We start from the raw sequence: 20,418 nt of genomic DNA, 5'->3' as shown, positions 1-20,418 counted from the left end.
ATTCAGGGGTGTGATTGTGCGACAGCAGTATCCCGGTGACAGACATTTCGGCTCCATTGGGCAAGTATGTTACCTTAGCAATAAACATTACAGCGGGAAGGAAAGATAAGGCGGGAGGGGTTCAACTGCTATGTCAGAGTACTACTTTACATATGGATTTGTAAGGACGATTGAAAATTATAGCAAAATATACCATTAGTACTATTCTATATTGGCTTGGCCGTAATAAAGGCTCGAATATTAGTTGAACATCATTACTGAAGAACAACGCGCTAGTTTCCATTCAAAAAGACTACAATCAAGCAACTCGAAAAGCTTAAAAAGCGCGCATGTTTAGTGCAGTGTGCCAAGAGAAAGAAAGAAAACATAGTATGAAAAAATAGCAAATATATGAAAATTCATACCTGTCAGCAGACCTGTCAGGGATGACGTATAAAGCAAGCGTAGAGTCTTATACATTTTGTCACCTGATGTTCATGGTTTCTTCATATTTTTAGTCTAGCAATCGCAACGTAATTGTTGCAGTGAAGCATCGAAATGACCAAATAACGCAATGCTGTAAGTAAATAGACCGCCCTTCAGCAGCGAACATTTAGACTATAATGGAGTTCCTTCAATAAACAGAAATTTATATAAGGAACATTGGTACCGTATTTGAATAGCACAAAGTGCACGTAGCAGAATGCCGACGGCAGTGTTTACCATCACATTTGCATAAAGTTACTCTGCTGACCTAGAAATACATGTATGCTTTGAAAACGTATAACAATGTAATGAGCTAACAACAAAGATTATAATAATTGCTGAACAACAACAAAATCCTGAATACGTTACAGATCAAAGCCACTATCTATCACAAATAATATTATGCCGTAAATTAAAGAAGTATAAAATAGTTTCTTGTAAATGGTAAATGTAAATGTAATAGTAAATGGGGCTGCACTGGCACGATAATAATATGTCGCAATATTCAGCAAAATTCATTCATTAATTTAAAGGAACTGATTGTTTAGTGAACATTTCAATCAGACTTTGATCAACCACTTTGAAAAGAAAAATGAATGCAAAAAACAGAAGAATGGCAAAAAATAACATTTACTTAAAACGCAAGCATAATGAATTGGTAATTTCATTTAATGCACATGCTGGATTGAAGTACTGAAAACTGTGCATCATGGTTGTCACTTTAGTCAGTGTGGAACCGGCAATATTGTTATCTTATATGCATGGAGAAAATACAGAAGCAAATTATTAAAAATTTATAGATTTTGCCCCCTTACACTTTACATCGTGCACTAATGCGCATTCATTTACGATGCGATCTAGTGATGCATATCTTTGATTTCTGAAAACATGCAAATTTAGCGTGGTACTCACCATAGTATAATGATTGCAAGTTCTACTTCACTATGATCTCCCGTGTGTGAAGTATTCAATTTCATAGTATGTTAATTGTGAAAGTGAAAATGGTGAACGCAAAAGTATACTATGCTTCTTTTGTTTGTTTGAAGCACCTTTAAAAATCAAAAGTAATGTACTACTAATAATATTTATAGGTGAATAGTGCTAGCAGAAACCCTTATAAGTTCACATTTATTGTGTTTGTCAAGTTATGAGAATAACGTATATCACAAAAGCATCAGCATACATTCTCAAGCATCACTTACCTTTTAAAAATACAAGACTTTCAAAAGTGGAATTATATTTCTTACATGCCACTCTTTTGTTGCATTTGTTTCCAAATCATGACAATGCTGAAAGTGAATAATATTATTGTGGTCATCTCAACATAAAAACAAATATACGTACACGTTTGGGTAAAGCATCTGAAAGGGAATAATAATAATACTACTAATACAGATGCCGATTAATGTTCTCTCACTATAATTAAAAGTCAACCAAATAGCATTCATAGAAAATTAAAGGCAACATACTATCAGGCATGATTCAGAGATGGTAATGAAGTGTGGAATTATAGTTGAACACGTCCCTCTAGCCGTCGCCCAGCACTAAATAACTGAACATTATAGAAGTGCTCTGAAGTGGTGTTTGATATTAAATGAATTATGCAAATAGAAAACTACTTTGCCTCTGGTAAGAACAGGCTAATTTTATATCACTGACAGCGTAGCAGCGTGCATATGGTGAACAATTTTATTAAATGACGAACGTCATTTGCTTTTTATTTAAATACATAATATAACGTAAAATTTCCTTACGATGCAAATTTCTTTCACTGAAATATTATGAAAAGCTGAAAGACTAAATATTTCTAACATAATCTGTAAAAACTTCTAAATTAACAGAATTTAGCTGGGTGAAAGTGTATTGTCATGCAGTACATTGTATTGCATGTTTTCCTTACAATCAATATTCAAAGTATAATGAGCAGTTTTCATCAAAAATCAACTTACAAAATATAATATCAGTTAAATACATGTTTTGAATAAAATTCATATTTTAAGAAAAGTTAGCATAGAAATAATGTTCAGCTTCAATCCATTAGTAGGAGCCACAATTACTAAAAAATACCATAATAATAAATATAATTAGAAGAAGTGACAAATAAACGATTGATACAAACAACACAATTACAAAAACAATTACGATTTTTCAAAATCATCAACAAGAAAGAATACAAGGAAATTTCAAATTCTATACATGCTTGTGATGAAGAAATGCAGAAAGTAAATGAAAGGTGAAATATCCCCTTTAACAAAACGAAATGCGACATACAGAAAAATCGCTAAATCGCTTCACTTTCATGTTCTGATTACATCATAAATACCTCTTGAATTTTTCTGAAAACATAAATAGCATTATACATTTGTATTTGAAAAATGATTAATATAGTTGTCAAAAAAAGTAAGCTTTATTACTTCAAGTATAATGGAATGAACAATACGTAAAAAATATTGAAACAGGCTAATCATTTTTAAAGCAAAGTGCAAAATGCATCATTTAATAAATTTCACGCAAATTGGGTATATATAAACAAAGTTACGGTTGCGTAAATATTCTATCAATCAAGATAAACAAACTGCCAAATTTAAAGCAGTTTATTTCAGAAGTATCGAAATGTGTTCAATCAGACTTTGCAGAATTCTCCAATTTATCGATATGTAACTAAGAAAAGAATTCAAAATTTCGAAAAAAATTTTTTCACGAAAACGCGAAAACAGCAAAGTCTATAGCTCACAAAATTTCGACATTTAATTTTGTTTTCTATTCTTCACCTATTATTTACAACAAACAAAGCAACAATTCAATACTTACCAAACAAAATACAATTGACTCTTTCTCTGCTTAAAACTGTTATCGAAACGCTGCACTGCAATTTCGGATACAATACCATCATTCACTCAATAATGCATTTCTACTCACATCTTTGTAAAACACGATAAAACATACTTTCACATGTGACAACTATTTTTTCATACGATATTGTGCAATTAATTGTTTAATCTTATTTAACAATTACAATTGCAGAATATTGTATTTCGAAAAGAAACCGGTAACACTGTGTAAAACAAGACACGCAGAGATCAGCATCAACAGCGCAAGAGAGAAAACAACTGAACAGAACGCTAGATAAAAGCTAGAGAGCAATATAACATTTTGCAAATTTGAAGGCGGAGCCAGAAATCCAAATTGACCAATCAAATTGGGCATTACGTCCGCTAATTCTGTTAACCGTTAGCTTTTGTCAGATTGCTTTGTAAAACAAACCATTATAAACTGTAATTTATAAAATCTTAAATTTTATTCACACTATATTTGAAACTTGAAAAGATCAACTTTATCGTTATCAATTGTAACAATAATTATTTTAAGATGAATAATCAATTGCAGTACAGTTTGTACGTGCAAATCATAATATGGTAAGAAAAATGTTTTTCGGAATTTTTGTCGTTAAGCGCAAATATTGTCATTTGGAAAAGTTTTTCCTAGTAAGTAAGATTTAGTAAAATTTACTGCATTCAAATGTCTCCTCTGGATTAATAAACATCAATATGGCATACTGTTGTAGTTAGTGGCTGATAATATTTGTGCAAACAATCAGTTGTTCGAAACGTGATAATCTTTACGCTTGAAGGATTCGGATCTTTTAAAATGGGTAAATATTACAAAAGAAAGAGAAAATTTAACAAAAAAAGCCATAGAAACAAGTACGCTTTAGTATATATTAATATATATGTGTGTGTGTGTGTGTGTGTAATTCGGTTAATGATAAAGTACACCAATTTTTTTTTCTTAAGAGAAGCTCCTGAAAGAAAAGTAGTTGATTTCTCTGAACAAGAAGTTCCCCGTCTTTGCCGCGAGTTGATGACACTGAATCACTGCAAGTTATACAAAAAGAATAAGAAATGTATGTTGGATTGCAATTGTTTTTGAAGATAAATTACATGAGAACTATGTTTTTGTTAGTTCCAAAGCAACGCTTTATCCAGAACAAGAACGAAGGTGACGTTGAATTTCTTCGAAGAGTTAATCAAGTTACACATACTCTACTGGAAGAAGAGATGTTTAAAGTATGTTATTTTTAAAATTTTATCCTCGTTGCGTTCTTTGCGAAAATTGATATTGTATTTATGTTGCGGTTCTAACTTTTGAATGATTGAATTGTTGTTGTGATCGTGAAATTGTTTCCTTGTTCTAAGATCAAATTCGGCATGAATGATAATATGAAACAGAAATGCCAAAAGTCGATTCAGCAGAATTCTGGGTATACCAAGAGGAAAATTAATCCGCACAGCACGAGCAGAGAAGCAGTTTATTGAACAGAAGAAGTAGCAGAAGGAAGAACAAACAACACGTTGGAGTGATGATTGAAAATTTCCCTATATGCGGAGAAAATTGAACGAATTCAAGATGGGATTTTTTGTTTCAGTGAAAAAATTTAGCAATAAAATGTGTTCAGGAAATTTTCAAATTATTATTGAGCAATTTTGAAAATCTGTTTTCTTCGTCGACATCAGCCCATTCTGATGATGATGTGGATTGACCAGTTACAGGGCTTTTTTCGGCACTTTTTGTTGAACTCTTCTGCTTTGGCCGACGTCGTTTCTTGGGCTTTGCAGTAGCGCTGAGCGGGGCTTGGTCAATAATATTTTGGAATGGTTTACAAAATTCCAGGAAAGATGCAAAACTGTTTGCGGCACTGGCGAAATATTTTTTCTCAAGCAAATTCATCGGTTTCACATCGCGCGAAAGTTCACAAGCCAAATTGATTAGCATTCTTCCAGAGAAAAGAGTACTAATTTTTGGCCATTTGAACGGTTCTCTCAACACATAATTGAGCCACGTCATCGCTGTCAAACTGGCTTGCCAGATGTTCACACTGTGCGTAATCTGTAGGAAAAGTTTGCTTTTCATTCGAGTATCCAACACGGGAATTGCGTTCAGCAGGCGGAATGGTTTCGGGAAACCTTGTCCGGGGGCGGATACAGAAAATAAGCAATAAGCAACTGCGATGAATGCAATCAGAATGTTCTTGCTGGCAAACTCAGCCGCAGACAGTGACCAATAACGAAGAGATAGAAAATACAGTTGCAAATTTTCGGACAAGCTGATTATTTCCGCTTCATCGCAGTCGACAATACGAAGAAACTGAGCTCTCAGCTCTGAACTAGTCATATTGCCGATATCAGAAAGACTGCACCATTCCGAAGATACAGAAATCACACGAAAGCGGAACGCTTGGTTCAATCTCACGTACTCTTTAACTTGAAGTTTTCCTGTATCTTTCAAAATTATTCCATACAACGCTTCCCTTAACCTGGTCGAACTGTCATAAATGGTCGGCTTGGTAAAGTCTTCGACAAACGTTGGTAGTATTAATGTCTGATTGCAACGAATGGCAATTACAATCGGACATGGCATCCGGCCGGCGCAGTATAGCTCCACTAGCCAATCGGGCAAGTTCTTCAGCTGCCGTCTTGTCAAGCGTGTTGGATCTTCACAGTTGCCCATAAGTCTGGTGTTCTGGTAAAAGTTGGCGCCGGACAGAATAATCTCGCGCAGCGAACGCACGGACGATTTCTTCACATAGCTCAGCACACCTTCAACTGCTTGGGCAAAACTTTTACCTCGAAGCCAATTCAAAAGACCGTTCATGTTGCGATGTTGGCGGGTTTTGCAAACCTCTTTTCCATTCATCACCACCGGCTTGGAAATTTGATTGTAAAACGAACGGAACAGATCACCTCGGACGAAGTCATTCCCAGAAAGAACGGCAAACAGAGGCATCACTTCGGGTTTCAGATTCGGAAAATGGGCTTCGCAGTGAGCAAATTGATACAAAGAACATTTCAACACACCGTTGCAAGATTCCCATTCGACTGATGGAAGTGGTATATAGCCGGCGCGGAGAGGAAAAATGAAAAAATCACTATCTGAAGATAGAACTGGATAGTTGTGGTGATTCGCATAAGCTGCAATGAACGCGTCAGCTTCGCCGGCGCAGTAATAAACTGTAATATTGTGTTCTGTCAGAATTCGATGCAGCAAATCGCATGCCAGTGGAGGAAGTAGCAATTTCGAGGACGGCTGCTCGGACATTTGCCTTGCCAGATTCATTCGAGATTGCTGGCGTAAAATAGTAGTGCGCCTTTTGTATCGAACTTCGTCAATCTTTCCGTCCATGAAAAATACAGGAGAAATATCCGACTGTTTCAGAACACCCAAACAAATACGGCATGACTTTTCGAAAGCAACATAATCGCCACCGCAAGCGCTGTCAATGCCAAAATGCAAAAATATTTGATGTGCAAATGCCAACCCATCTACAACAATACGAGTTGATTTCAGAACATACGGCGTAAAAAAACATCCTCTCTCGTCTTGAAAAAATGATGTCAAGCCAGTTACTCCCATTTCAGACGAGAAATTTTAGTCAGTGTTGGTATACTGTAGATTTGTTGAAGAAAATTCAGGTACATATGTTTAAAAAATTTTTTCTTGATTGAAATGCAGATTCTAAAAGACCTACAAACTCGACGTGCGATATCAGATCTCCAGATATACATATAAGCCAAAATTAAATCAAAAATACATTCGAAAAGACTCATATCTCGAACTCGAACGCTCGAACTGTCTGTCTCTGCTACTCATGTTCATTGTCGTTGTGTTTAAATCGCGTCAATTAACTTGGCCAAACAAGATTACCATATGAGAATAAAGTGAGCAAAATGCAATTACACATTCTTAAATCAGCAAAGTCAACAAACAAGACGGCTATTATTGATGATAATTTGCATAATGAACCATATCTAACCTAAATTGGCAATAAAAAATGGAACTCACTGAACGCAAGCAAAGAAATACTATCATCGCTTGTGGGAAACTGCAAAATTTTAAAATAGACTTTTAAAGTTTACCTGCATCTGAATTTTTCAATTGTTTGACGAAACTGGCCACAGAAGTAAAAATCATCATTTTCAATAAGCTACACTTTTGATAATTAAGAAATTCCTTCACTCAACTGAATGCAATTCAAAGAACAACACTCACCGTCTGTTCGCTTGTCCAAGCAACGCTTTTCCATTTCCGATTGACCATCAGTTAATCAGCAACGTTCCCACAAATTCCAAACGGCTCGGCTAATCATAAATACACATGCTTGTCTATTGCTTTATTCATACTTGCAAAGAATGTACTTATCATTCGCTGTAAAATTCAGTATACAATAGTTTAGATTAACTGGAAAAACTGTCAACATGTAACGTTGATCTCGTAAAAAGTGATAAAGTAATAACAACGAACAAGTAAAAATGCACCAAGCATGTTTTACACGACTCCGATGCTGTACCATTTCATACTGTATTGGAGGTGAAAAGCACGTAACAACAGCTCATATTTCATACAAAATTAGTATTACAAAGTCGCGTAGCATAATCCTCCGGCTACTTCTTCATTTCAATAGCTGCTGATGCAAATTTTCAGGAAAAATATGTAAAAAAAGTCATTTCCATTTAAAATTTGTACATTATTAAATGTTGTATACACATCAATCCTGCAAGTGTGCGAACATAATCGACAATTATAAGTGATACGCTACAAAGAGAGAATGATAAACAAAATTGGTAGAAAGAAGTATATATGTTATATTTTCGTGGGAGTGCACTGTCGCCTTATAAATTAAGAATACATATTTCCGTGCAAATATTGTGAAAGAAAAGTTGCAGATTATAATGACGATGAGACGAGGAAAATTTTGCTCACTGACGCAAGATTAATTTGCATGTAGTAAAATATCAAACGTAATAACTTGGTGATAAAAACAGTCCAGTCAAAACGGAAAGCTGTTCGTCGGTGAATTGAAGCTGATGTTCACGCCAACTGTCGACGTGAGTTCGTTTGAACTCTGACAGCGTCTCTTTAACGCTAGTTCGAACGATGTGAGCCGAATCATTGACATAGCGGCACAGTTGCATCAAAATATCCGGCAAATAATTTGGAACCGCATACGGATGTGAAGAAACAATTGCCGAAAGTCCCAATATTCCAGCATGACGAACTTCAACTTCTGCAGACTGACACCAATCTGTGAAACATGCCTGAAGCCATACAAAAAAAATTTTTTTTTTGACTTTATACGTTATGCTTAAATTATAATTTCAATAAGCTACATCATTTATAAATGGTTCGATCGGGGTTGATCGATCAGACAACAAAACACAAATACTAGTGAATATCGTCGTTTCTGAATTATTTCGTCTATTTTTTGATGATGCCCACTTACCGTCAATTCTCCAGTGGGTTGAATAAAACTGCAGTGAAGCAATGAAGAAAGCGAATTCGATGCCGCCTTTCTCACCTCCAGCTGATCGTCCCGCAGCAGAGAAAAAATAATTTCAACCAAACGATCGCGGTTGGTATCAGTGTTGAAAGAGAACAAATTTGAAAATGCGCAAAACTGCAAAACTTGCAGCATAGAAACACGCGCTTTCCACCATTTGCGTTTGGTCACCTATAAAAATGATGTTGATAACAACATTCATTGTAACAAACAAACAAACAAACAAACAAACAAACAAGCAAACAAGTAAGCTCACAATTTCACACTGTTCCAAAAAGCAGGCTGCTTCATTTTCGGTCATCATGATTTTGGATAAACAGAATTTCAATTTTATCTGGCAGAGTTCTTTCAAACGCACTCCGGACCTCTCGTTTTCGAAATAGCACAACAAAGGCAGCAATTTCAAAATGCACTTCCGAACTGGCATGTTTTCCAAATGACAACCGAGTGGAAAAGCAAAACTGAGCAGCGTCTGCAATTTCCAAATCGATTCATTGCGTTTCTCTCTTCTCTCCAATTCAGCCTCTGGCAAATTTTCCTCTGCCAATTCATCTGAAAATTTCTCACCCAAAGTAGAAAAGTAAATTTAAAAAACAAAAAAAAAATAATTTATTTGCGTTTAAAAAATTACCCGGTGCAGACATTTCTGTTTCCAAAGTCAAATTCTCCAAGCTTGCCAAACATCGCCCGACGAACAAATCTGCACTTGGTATCACAATGTCCTCCAACTCGTTGGTAATATCCGCCAAGTCAGAGTGAAACATCATTCTCAACAGTCTGAATAAAATGAAAAGATCAGGGCCAAATGGAACAAGTTTAATGAATCAATCAATACTGCCTACCTCGCGTAAGCTTCTTGCACCGTCGGAGACGGATCTGCCATTTTGGATTCAACAACTGGCAACAATTCGTTCCAGACGTTCATCATTTGCCAATTCCGTGTGAACAGCAGTAAACCAAGAACGTAGAGATAACTGAAACAGCGATGACGAAAAAAAACAAGGACCAATCGAGATTATACTGCCGACAAAGTGGGATAGAAGAAGTGAAAAGCAGACTAACTTAGAACGTTGTGAGGCAGTGCCGATGGCTCGCTTGATCACCCTGACGACAATTTCAACGAACCAACTCATCTGTTCGACAGTGTAAAAGACCAAACCTTCGCTGATGGAAATCAGCCAATTGTTCATGGTTTCCGGCGCGAAACTGTCGAAAATCCCTTCGAGCATAGGGGAAAACCACTGCAAGCAGCGCTGTTGCATCTCGTACGGCCACAGACGCATACCGTACAACAAACCGCTGGAAATTTCCGCGGCCAGACGTTGCTTTTCGGGTCGTTCAGATTCGACCAACTTTTCCAATATTGGCTTCAACGTCGTCAAAATCGATTCACCGAACGTAAAAAAAAGACCCTGAAACAAAGTGAACAAATTCATCATTATTTTATCCATCATCACGGTATAGGTGTAATAATAGTTATTATTATTCGGATTACGCGAAAAAATCTGCAATTGCACATATCGACAGGCTTCGTATCTTTGCTGTCCAAAGTGAGCGACATGGAAAATTTTTCCACAAATTCAGCGTCCGTGAAAGCCGTGTAAAGGCCAACTTCGCTGTCCTTCATTTCACACAAGGGCCGGTCGACCGCGGGCTGCGCAGACAACGGTGCGTCTGCTGTGCACTCCCTGAAAAGAACGAAACAAAATTTTTTTTTAAAAAAGGCAAATAATAAAATACAAAAAAAACTAATCTTTACAATTCATATAATTATCATCATATATTACCTGGACCAACAGTAGAATCCGCAGTGGAGTTTTTCCGCAAATGTCGCCTCGTTCCATTCTTGAGCAGTTTTGGGCAGTTTATTTTTGTCGTAAATGCAAAACGCGTTGTCGGCGCGAATTCCCCATCGATGAGGCCATTTCACTTGATCCGCATAAAGTGGCGATTCGTTTGGAATTTTCAAAGGGACTTTTCTCATTTTGGGCTTTTGCAAGACCATATATCTGGAGAAAAATTTTATCGCCATCTGCAAATAATGGAGGATAAGAAATTTGAAATGGGAATGAACAATCGAATAATTGTGATCGAAGTTCCAATCGTGCACTCACTCGACGAATTTGGATATGATCCGAGTGAAGCTGCTTAACGAACAGTTGGACAGCACGATACGGATACTCGACTTCCTTGTGCAATTGCAAAATAAGAAACTTGAGTACAATGCATTCCTGTGGCCAAGGCCTGTTTCAATTTGAGAAAAAAATATTTCAAACAACAAAAATGATGCAAAAAAAGTAAAACAATTACAATTTTTGCTCCTCCACAATATCGACAAGCTTACAAATCAACTGCTTGTATGTTCTGAAACAAATTATCATGTTGAGGGGGAAAATTTTCTTTTTTTAAATGATAAAATCATCAGCAGTTACTGTTCATTATTTTCATTCCTTTGACGTTCTTGAACCACAGCTTCTTCAATGTCTGCCTCCGTAATGTAACAAGGCATGTGAAAATCTTCACAAAGTAAATGCCCCATTTTGACAACCTCTTCAGGCATCTATCGTTCAAAACAAAGCACATTCGAAAATTATCAACTCATAGATGAAACAACACACGGGCGGAGGAAGAGAAAAAGATGTAGAATTCTCACGGTAAATTTTATGGAATAAACTTGAAAACAACTCTGTATCTGCTTTCCCATTTTTATAAACATAGCAATTTCAAGCGGTTCCCTGGGAAATGGGCAACGAGCCATTGACATCCAAAGTTTGTACGTTGCTTGCCAAATCGAATCATAGAAACTGATAATCTCGTTACAGTCGTGCAGCAATCGCATTGCACCCTGAGAGAGAAAAGCAAAATCAAATAAATAAATAAATAAATGAGAACAATGTGCTGCATAAAATTCAGCAAAAGTTAATAAAACAAAATTATGATCACTTTAAATCGCGCTCTTGACGCAACGTCGTTACTATCGCTATTATATTCGGCAATAGTGTCGAGCAACATGTCGAAAACAAATTTCGAAGAAAATGGAAACGTTTCAAAACAATTATTGAACACCCCACGGGCATATTCACGGATCTAAATTGGCAAAATGTACAAAGTATTAAATATATACGTAATAATGATAATAATAATAATGATCACCACAAATAATCCATCTTACTTCGTCATAAGGGCTGGTGAGCAGTTTGAACAATTTGGAAAACACTTCCGTATGACTTTCGTTGTGCACCATCTCGCAGTCACATACCAAGCGTTTCTTCAAAATAACATTACAACAACAACAACAACTGATGCAAAAGTACAATAATAGTAATAATAATCATAAAGATATATACCTGGTGAAATAGTTTAACTTTGAAAGCAAACAAAATTTTTGTCATTCCATTCCTGCCTTTTACTTCATCGCTCATCTTTTTACTCAAACTCGTCAATTCTTCTTCCAACACGGAACAGTTCTCCTAAATCACCACCAACAACATCATCATCATCATCAGTAGCAAAAGTTTGCCTCTGAAAATGTAAAATTATCAATTGCAAAATTTGATTTTCCACTATTTTGAATAAAACCATTCAAACGTGAGAGTGTTTGGTTGGCTTTTCGAATAAATTTCTATCTAAATTGTGTCTAAGAAAAGAAAAATCGGAAAAACGCACCATACTGCATCCACGCGACATCAGAAGATCTTGATAAATCCAGCAGATTTCTTCAAGCACGGCAGTCTCGTGTTCTCGATTGGCCAACATGTAGTCGAGCAGATTGTTCACTGTATCTTTGACCATGTTGCGAATGTTCTTGCCGTCACAGTCGAGCGCTTAAAAAGCAAAGAAAAAAGCACAAACAGTACACTTTTCAACGTCCGCCGATAATCATACTAGGATAGCAGTCGTATATAGAATGGTTCGCGATAACATCCCTCGGAACTTTGGAACTGGTCACATGAATCAACTTTCCCTCCATGAAAGGCAAAACAACCGACGCACCGCTGATACAATGCCTCGTCAAATTCAAGCATTTGACAATTTGATTTCTGAATTGTTTGATTTCCACTTTCTTCAATCAATAAAGAGATCAGAAAGCGTCATTTTACTTTGTCAACTTTTCCGGCTGTTCCAATAAACGTAACTGCGGATAAAGAATCTTCTCGAAAATCCGACTCACCGCATCCACTTCAGCTTGACCAGGAAATTTCCACGTCATTTTGAAATTTTTACTATCAAATTGTTCACCCCATTTCTGAAATAATCAGAAAAAAATTATTATTATTATTATTAATTTCAAAATAATAATAATAATAATAATATCACCCGTATAGCTATGAAACGATCGACAGATTGATTCAACGCCTCTTTGTTCCTCTCCGCATCGTCCAATTTCACTTCGGTCAGCTGCATCAGTACAGTTTCCACGATAACGGAATAACAATTAACAGCAGTGGGCGCTTGCAACGGCAACAGCAAATCAAACAATTCAAGCATGTCGTCAACAAATTCAACAATAGATTTGCCTTGAAATCGTAAAAACTGAAACAAATTTTAATTTAACAATAAACAAACAATTGCACAAGCAAGCTAGAAGAGCTTTTCACAATTTTACACGCTTCAAGCCATACACTTACCTGATCTAGAGCCATTATATTGTTAATTATTAAAAAGTGAACTTCTTCTTCGTTTTTCGTTTCTTCTACAAGACAAAAAACAGAATTGAAAACAAAATAAAATAAAACTACAAAATTTACCAGTGATCATCGATTTCAATCTACCAAAGTACAAATTCCAAATGCGCTTGAAACAGTAATCAAAATTCGCCTACAAAATGCAACATAATCTCTTAAGCGAGAACAAAGCGAATAGCATTTTAAAAAAAAAATTACACGCTTACTTCGCAAGCATAACAACACAGTTCAGCAATGTATACCATTGCCATACCGGATTCGAATTCGTTTTCTTCGGCAAAGCGTAAAATATTTTCCATCGCATTCTATTCGTACAGAAAAAAAATATATATTGGGAAATTATTTTACTTGCTTGATCATCATATTTCAACAATTAATAACAGTTTTCAACAAACCTTGACTACCGTGTCGCTGCTGTTGGCTAATAAAAAACGGCCTACCGCCGAAACAGCTTCTTTGTAAACGTTCGCCTCAGGACAATCGTCAGGCGCATTACTATTGCCATTGCTCACGTTGTTTCCGTAGCTTGTCAGTGCATAAAGCAACCTGAAACAATTTTTAAAATAACAATAATTTCACTGGAATAATAAATAAGAATAAAATTCTATTGAAAATACATACCAATCAACAAAACCATCAACAATATCCTCAAACAAAGCAGTACCGGCGCATAGCTCTTTTTCAATCTGAAAATTATCAAAATTTCACATTTTTTTTCTTCAACGCTTCAAAAATACAATTCTCCCTTCTCTCACGTCATTCAAATTATCGACAAAAAGTGGAGTGTCGCAGTTGTCGACCAATGGCAAGAGTTGGAAAAAATATGACAATGTTTCCAAGATGGTGGATATTTTTGAAAAATCAAACACATCGATTGTTGACTGCAAAGACTTCAGAAACGGTATCAGCCTGAGACCATTAGCATCATGCCTGGCCAAACGCAACAAAGGCAAACCAACCGATATCATGCTTGCCAACGACTGCTGCATTCGATGCGGCTCGGTAATGGAAAGCAATGACGACTCGCAACTGCAAATTATACGACCACAGATTCAGCAAATGATGCACCAAACAACTGAAACAATAGAAAACGAACAAACCTATCCAACACTATGGGAACAACTGCTGCCGGATCCATCCGCGATAAATAGTGGAAGCATGAAGCAACAATGGCCGACGATCCTTTGCCGAACATTCCCGCTTGAACGCAAGGAAGAATTGAACTCACCAATTTCGATACATACTGCAGAACATTTAGTGAATTTTCAAAATATAAATATGCATATAATAATTTTAAAATAAAATTAAAATGCTAACTTGATCGTCAAGCTGGCAGTCATCAGGAATGGTAGCAAGCCAACCTTTCCGTGGGCTACGTTCTCTGTTCAATCTTTCGCAAATGTTCAAGCAAAGCGCTTCGATGAAACTGAATATCGCATTCTGCCATCTAAAAATTCACCACACGCGTTAGATAAGCGAATTTTTTCCACATTCCAATTCAGTTCATTATAAAAAAAAGAAATGATCTCTAAATTTTTTGCGATACTTTTTAAAAATAAAATGTATTACAGCACATTTAATACATTTAATTGTTTACTGTTTTTCAATATTGTTTTAGAATATTTTTGTTAACAAATCTTACACGACGACGATTTAGAAAAAACTGATAACTTACTTTCCACTATTAGATGGGTGACAGTAGGATTGAACAGCTTTGAACAGTCTTTCCAAATATTTCAATACATCATTTTTGGGTGTTGCCATGTAGCACACTAAACTTCCCATAATTTTCAGATCATAACTTTTAACAGTACCTCCGAGATTGAAGTTGGAAGAATCACGAGTGTCTTTCACGGAAAGCCGAAACTGCCTGCAAAACAGTTGACAATTCATTCTTTGGAAAATATTATGAAAATAGTCAAAGGAAAACTAACCGAAGAATTTTATTAAAAATAAAATTCAAATGCGGATTCCAATCAATGCAGCCCACATTGTTCTTGGCCAGCCGTTGAAGTAATTCCACAAAATAATACTCCCACATACCCGAATTGGGCATATTCTGCCACCAGTACATCAATTCATCAAACCACAGCTCATAACCACATTCTCTTTCGTTTGCAGGCATTGCGGCAGGCAAGAAATTGCACAGCGTTATAAATATATTCATCTTAATTTGCCCTGTTAGAAAGCCTATAGACGGTCGCAATCGATTCAGTATTTCTTGCGTAGCTTCTTTTGAAAAATACATCGAACAAAGTTTTACCACATTTGCCAACACAGCTGGCAAACCTCTAAAAATATACATTGTTTGTTTTGTCAAAACTTGCCAATGAAAACGACAAGTCAATGAATAAATTTTGACTTACTTCGGAACAACTTCTTGAAATCCGTCATCAAGATCTAAAGCTATTACTCTCTCATACAGCGCAAACAAAACTTTCCAATTCAGCTGCAGATCCTTAGGTGAAATATAATACCATTTCCTGCAATTATGAAAAGCTTCTTGATACAATAAAATTGAGAAAATAAAACCACTTACTTCAACAATGCTACAAGTGCAGTACACAGATATTCTGCCGTGGGATAGTCGATGTCCGGCGATGCTAGCAGTTCATAAATAATCTTCACAAACATGATGTGATCTTCTTTGGTGAAGCAATATCCATAAACATTTATCATACTGAAAACAAAAACGATAAAAAAGTACCGTAACATTTGTCAATTTTTTTAAAAATTTACTTCAACATAACCACATTTCCCTATATAAAAGGAATGAAGTTACATTAATATTTGTTACTTCTTCGTCAAGCAAAAAAGTACTTTTTAATCATTAACTACAGTATAACCACGTTTGTTTCCTCTCAAAAAGTGATAGCAGCAAGCATTTGCGCGCAAAATGATTTACCCGTCTAAATGCTTTGCAAATTTAATTCAAGCCGAATAAAATACTCTTTCAGATGTGAAGATATGAAATACTCACCCTAATTAACCAACACAAAATACACGACTGCAGTTGTAAAATTAAGTTAGATCAGAAAGTTGAGTATACATTCAAATCGGCAGTGGAAAGTTGAAAACGATGCAATACTGAACTAAGATTGACTAAGAACTAAGAATTAAGCGACAGAGAAGGTTTCAAAAGCAATAAATAAAAAAACTGTAACAGTAAACCACTACCTTTTCTTACTTGTAAATCTCTTCAGCTTATAATTATTTAATTTACAAATATCCATATTCTGCATCAAATGGGTCAATTAGGGTCAAATAATGATCAAATGAAAAAGAAGAAGAAGAAGGAAAATGTTGTTTTCTTGTTTTTGCGCGTTAATAATTCGAAAAATATTTTTGAAACTTGTTGTGTCAGAGGAGAACTCATTGACCCTCCCTCAGAAAAATAATGTCAAACTCTGTGATTAGTTACCTTTCGATTTGTGAAATCCAAAACTGCAAACCTGGACGACATTCTCGCAGCAACAAGGAAGAAGCGAGGCCAGATTTTATTTTCACAATATGCTCAGTGACTTCCTCTTTCAGCTTGTCATAATAGGGTAAATATTTCAAAATGAACCGCTCGTGAAGTGGTTGTCTGTTCATTTTTACAACATCAACTTTGTTTACTTTCGACATGGCGCACAATAGAAAATTCTACGTATGGACGAATCGTGAATACCTACAGTGATAAAATACAGTAAAGAAAGTCAAGTTACACCTTTTTTCCCATTGTTTCAAAATAAAATTTTCAATATTGTCATTGCATTTTTCGTTGATTAGAAACTTTTCCAATATTTGATTAGAAAATTTTCAATCTAAAAATGACTAAATCATGATATATTACTTTTTTTCCATTATTTTCTCGTACTGAAATTGTATATCCTGAAAAATGAATAGAAAAAAATATAAAAACAGAACACGTTTGGAGTAAATTGAATAAAAAAAAGTATGTCCTTTTTGAAAAAAGGAGTGCAACATATTTTCGTCAGTTGTCAGTTTGACAAAATTTAAATTTAATTGCCTGATTTTATTGTTAAAAAAATACCTAGTGGGGATCAATGAAAAATGAACGAATAAAAAACAATTCGCCACAGCAATCAATAAACATGAATATCAACCGGAACAATACCTGTACGCTACAGTAGGAGTGGGGTACTGTGCCGGCGAGTGAGAAATGAGAGGCACTTGTTGGTGTTTTCGTTTTTGTCTGTTGACAACGGTTGGCACGTTCAGCCGTAATGAGATACGACACCTGACGAAGAAGAGCTATCGAGGAAGAAGACATCCGGGTGGTAACGAGCGGACCGACGTTCAGCTTTGGAAAACAGTCGGCTGGCGGTTTCGACGCTCACCTTGTAGCCGAGTTTGGTCGGACCGAGTGACCAGAGCCAACCGGCGGTGTCGACCGAGCTCGGACAGGACGGTTCGGAGACGAACCGTTTGAGAAAAGCGTTCTGCCGTTTCAAGTCGTGCAGGACGAAATCCCGGTCGGTCCAGCGGCCGCCCGTCAGCCAGACGTCGCGAAGCCAGCCGCCCAACGGCGCCAGCACTTTCACCGACCGCCGGGAGTGACCGGCAGTGGTAGCGGCGGTGGGCCGGTGCTCCCGCAGGCTCTTCTTCGTGCAGCCGACGAACGCGAAGTAGCCGACCAGCGAGCTGGCGTTGCGGAATTTGTCCCAGCAGACGGCCAGACGGTCGTGGTCGACGCCGACCGCCCGAAGCACGTGCAGCTGAAGCACACCGTTGTCCATGTTGTGGACGTGGATCTGATTCAGAACGAAACTCTGCTCGGCCCAGTCGAGCAAGTAGTCTCTGGATTGGTCAGTGTTGCGGACGAGGTAAGAGCCGGCCGCCACCTCGCCGCTGAAAAATCGCTCGTAGTGGATTATCTGATAGTCAGGGTCGACGAACTCTTCAACGCATCGATGGAAATTGACCGGAAAACTGTCAGCGTCGACGAAAAGCAGCCAATCCACCCGGTCCAAATAGACCGCCGCCACGCAGTGTCGTCTGAAAAAGACCGAAACTATATGGCCGCATCGCCTCTGGCACCGCTGGTCTTCCGCAAACGGCTTCACGACAAATTGCTCATAGCCATGGCTGTCGGCGTAGCACTTCCAGCAGGCGATTGTACCTTCGTAGCGTTCCAACTGGTCGGCGTAGATGAAAATACCGATCCGACCGTAAAGCGGCTCGCAAGCGTTGCGAGACCGCTGCCAGTGGAGCCGTGCCACGGCCGCTTCGCGACGCTTCTCCACCAAAACCGAGTGGAGCAGGTCGACCACCACTGCGACCAGCAACCACGCCCAGCGTCGACCCTGGGCCGAACGCAGTCGACCAATCATCGTCAGCAACAACTGCTCAAACGACGACGCTCGTGAGAGAATAATGATCGATCATTTTTCAAAAAAAATTATTATTTAAATAATAATCCACCACACCCTCACAGATCATCGTCAACTGGTCGAAGTCAATTTCAATTGTGCCCCTTGCCATCTCGGCAGTCGTTCATTGCCGTTGCTTGGTAACGGTGAAAACGGAATTTTCATTCGACACCGGCTTTATCGCAGCCTGTCAAGCAAGCATTGCACGAGGCTGAACAAACCGGTCCCAGAAAAACAACGCTCACGAAATACCGGTTGAACGAATTCAAGGCCAGCATATACATATACATCTCTGGATGGTCCCAACTGAATTGAATACCAGAGTGCAGAAATTATTAACTAATTGATATTTTTCATCATGCTGATTTTAACAAAACTTTTACTTACTGCCGCTTTTCCAGAAGACGGTGAACGACGAAACAATTTCCATAATCCGAATTTGCCAAAATGTATCAACAAAAATCAAGCTCACTTACCAACTAATGGGCAAAATTGATCAAAACATTTTTTGATGCTTATCATAGCAAAATAAATCAAATCAACAATTAATTAAAATTACAATTGCATCTTCTACTATAAACTCGTACAATTGGATAGGCGATACGTTCCAATTTTAATCTGAATTGAAACATTATTAATGATTTTCAGGTTAACGTACAGTGCGCATTGGTTATTTGTCGAATGATCGTTTGTTGCACCACGGTCTTTTACTTTTCCAACTTTTTCCTATCAAAACAGTCTCACTCACACGGCTGGACGACAGCTTTCTACAAGTATTAATAACAACATGCTAATCTATGAAACAACAACGCTCACAATGTACAAATAAGCAAATGTTATTAACATGAACAACGATAATGTTTGCAATCTGTGTAGCGAGCGTGTATACTCACAAATAAAATGAACACTGCACATTGAACAATAACAATGGCTAAAACAGTGGAACGAATTTTACGTTTTGTGATGAAAATTTCAAAAATAAGACAATTTAAATAAAAATATTTTATATATTTTGTTCCACGCTATACATTATACATACGCGTGCTATGGCATGCCTGTCTTGTAACAATAATCATAGCATTCTTCTCGAGTTTTCGGTGATGGCCATACGTTGAGCTCATAATCACGACAATAAGGATACATGTAAATTCGGCATTCATCTGTTCCATCTAAATGATTAGTCTAAAAATAAAGCAGTAAACGCCAAACTGTTCCATGCCTATATATATAAATGTGGATTAACTTTAAAAAATGAAAAAAAACTTCCAATAACAACTGATTGAGCTGAATTAATAAATATGATGAAAATCACCAAGCACTGAACACTCAACTTACATATCGGTACCATCGAAAAACGGTCACAGCTGGATAACGAGGTGCGGTGAGATTAGCTAAATTTTGACAGCCATTCTTGAACAATTCATCATACATGTACTTTGGCATACGGTCACAACCTCGTGCTGGACTGCCTGACATAATTTAAAAATGAAAAATTCACAACAGTGCATTGAAATTATACGATTATTAATAGACAATATTTGTTCAGACCTATTGGACA

The 20,418-nt window shown here is 37.0% G+C and overlaps 4 protein-coding genes across 4 annotated transcripts; 1 reads left to right on the top strand and 3 right to left on the bottom strand.

The window, feature by feature from the left end:
- Positions 1-4,917: 4,917 nt before the first annotated feature.
- Tsp_02647 (asteroid protein) lies at positions 4,918-11,339 on the bottom strand. The gene is made up of 9 exons (XM_003378925.1): positions 11,233-11,339; positions 11,111-11,164; positions 10,915-11,044; positions 10,588-10,832; positions 10,296-10,488; positions 9,863-10,212; positions 9,643-9,774; positions 9,432-9,577; positions 4,918-6,785 (listed from the first exon to the last, which is right to left on the bottom strand). The coding sequence occupies exons 1-9, from the start codon at positions 11,337-11,339 to the stop codon at positions 4,918-4,920; spliced, it is 3,225 nt and encodes a 1,074-aa protein (XP_003378973.1).
- A 122-nt stretch (positions 11,340-11,461) lies between these two features.
- On the bottom strand, positions 11,462-12,222 carry Tsp_02646 (conserved hypothetical protein). Its single transcript, XM_003378924.1, has 5 exons — positions 12,148-12,222; positions 11,973-12,068; positions 11,744-11,887; positions 11,515-11,645; positions 11,462-11,486 (listed from the first exon to the last, which is right to left on the bottom strand). Exons 1-5 carry the CDS (start codon positions 12,220-12,222, stop codon positions 11,462-11,464), a joined length of 471 nt encoding a protein of 156 aa, XP_003378972.1.
- Positions 12,223-12,226: 4 nt separating this feature from the next.
- Positions 12,227-17,079, bottom strand: Tsp_02645 (putative proteasome activator complex subunit 4). Its single transcript, XM_003378923.1, has 18 exons — positions 16,907-17,079; positions 16,025-16,165; positions 15,852-15,968; positions 15,420-15,776; positions 15,161-15,355; positions 14,803-14,932; positions 14,586-14,728; positions 14,355-14,514; positions 14,107-14,171; positions 13,881-14,031; positions 13,692-13,790; positions 13,549-13,618; positions 13,429-13,493; positions 13,118-13,333; positions 12,901-13,046; positions 12,686-12,840; positions 12,467-12,624; positions 12,227-12,322 (listed from the first exon to the last, which is right to left on the bottom strand). Exons 1-18 carry the CDS (start codon positions 17,077-17,079, stop codon positions 12,227-12,229), a joined length of 2,637 nt encoding a protein of 878 aa, XP_003378971.1.
- Positions 17,080-17,650: 571 nt separating this feature from the next.
- Positions 17,651-19,545, top strand: Tsp_02644 (conserved hypothetical protein). Its single transcript, XM_003378922.1, has 3 exons — positions 17,651-17,899; positions 17,952-18,853; positions 19,509-19,545. The coding sequence occupies exons 1-3, from the start codon at positions 17,651-17,653 to the stop codon at positions 19,543-19,545; spliced, it is 1,188 nt and encodes a 395-aa protein (XP_003378970.1).
- The last annotated feature ends 873 nt before the right edge of the window (positions 19,546-20,418 follow it).

The sequence above is a fragment of the Trichinella spiralis genome, assembly GCF_000181795.1.
Source record: "Trichinella spiralis strain ISS 195 chromosome Unknown Scfld2, whole genome shotgun sequence".
NCBI lineage: Eukaryota > Metazoa > Nematoda > Enoplea > Trichinellida > Trichinellidae > Trichinella > Trichinella spiralis.
The sequence above is the reverse complement of the archived record's forward strand: the minus strand, read 5'-3'. Positions and strand labels throughout refer to the sequence as shown.

Bases quoted from the DNA above. Each gene is read 5' to 3' on its own strand.
- Tsp_02647 (XM_003378925.1), bottom strand. From the start codon at position 11,339: ATGGGGCATTTACTTTGTGAAGATTTTCACATGCCTTGTTACATTACG. The intron at 11,165-11,232 runs GTAACTGCTGAT...AATTTGTTTCAG, and splicing joins AGGAATGAAAATAATGAACA to AACATACAAGCAGTTGATTT. The intron at 10,833-10,914 runs GTGAGTGCACGA...CATTATTTGCAG, and splicing joins ATCATATCCAAATTCGTCGA to ATGGCGATAAAATTTTTCTC.
- Tsp_02646 (XM_003378924.1), bottom strand. From the start codon at position 12,222: ATGAGCGATGAAGTAAAAGGCAGGAATGGAATGACAAAAATTTTGTTT. The intron at 12,069-12,147 runs GTATATATCTTT...GTTATTTTGAAG, and splicing joins AAGTTAAACTATTTCACCAG to AAACGCTTGGTATGTGACTG. The intron at 11,646-11,743 runs GTGATCATAATT...TTTCTCTCTCAG, and splicing joins CGTCAAGAGCGCGATTTAAA to GGTGCAATGCGATTGCTGCA.
- Tsp_02645 (XM_003378923.1), bottom strand. From the start codon at position 17,079: ATGAACAGACAACCACTTCACGAGCGGTTCATTTTGAAATATTTACCC. The intron at 15,969-16,024 runs GTAAGTGGTTTT...TCATAATTGCAG, and splicing joins GCACTTGTAGCATTGTTGAA to GAAATGGTATTATATTTCAC. The intron at 13,047-13,117 runs GTGATATTATTA...TGATTATTTCAG, and splicing joins ATCGTTTCATAGCTATACGG to AAATGGGGTGAACAATTTGA.
- Tsp_02644 (XM_003378922.1), top strand. From the start codon at position 17,651: ATGAGAGGCACTTGTTGGTGTTTTCGTTTTTGTCTGTTGACAACGGTT. The intron at 17,900-17,951 runs GTTCGGAGACGA...CAAGTCGTGCAG, and splicing joins GACCGAGCTCGGACAGGACG to GACGAAATCCCGGTCGGTCC. The intron at 18,854-19,508 runs GTGAGAGAATAA...AATGATTTTCAG, and splicing joins CTGCTCAAACGACGACGCTC to GTTAACGTACAGTGCGCATT.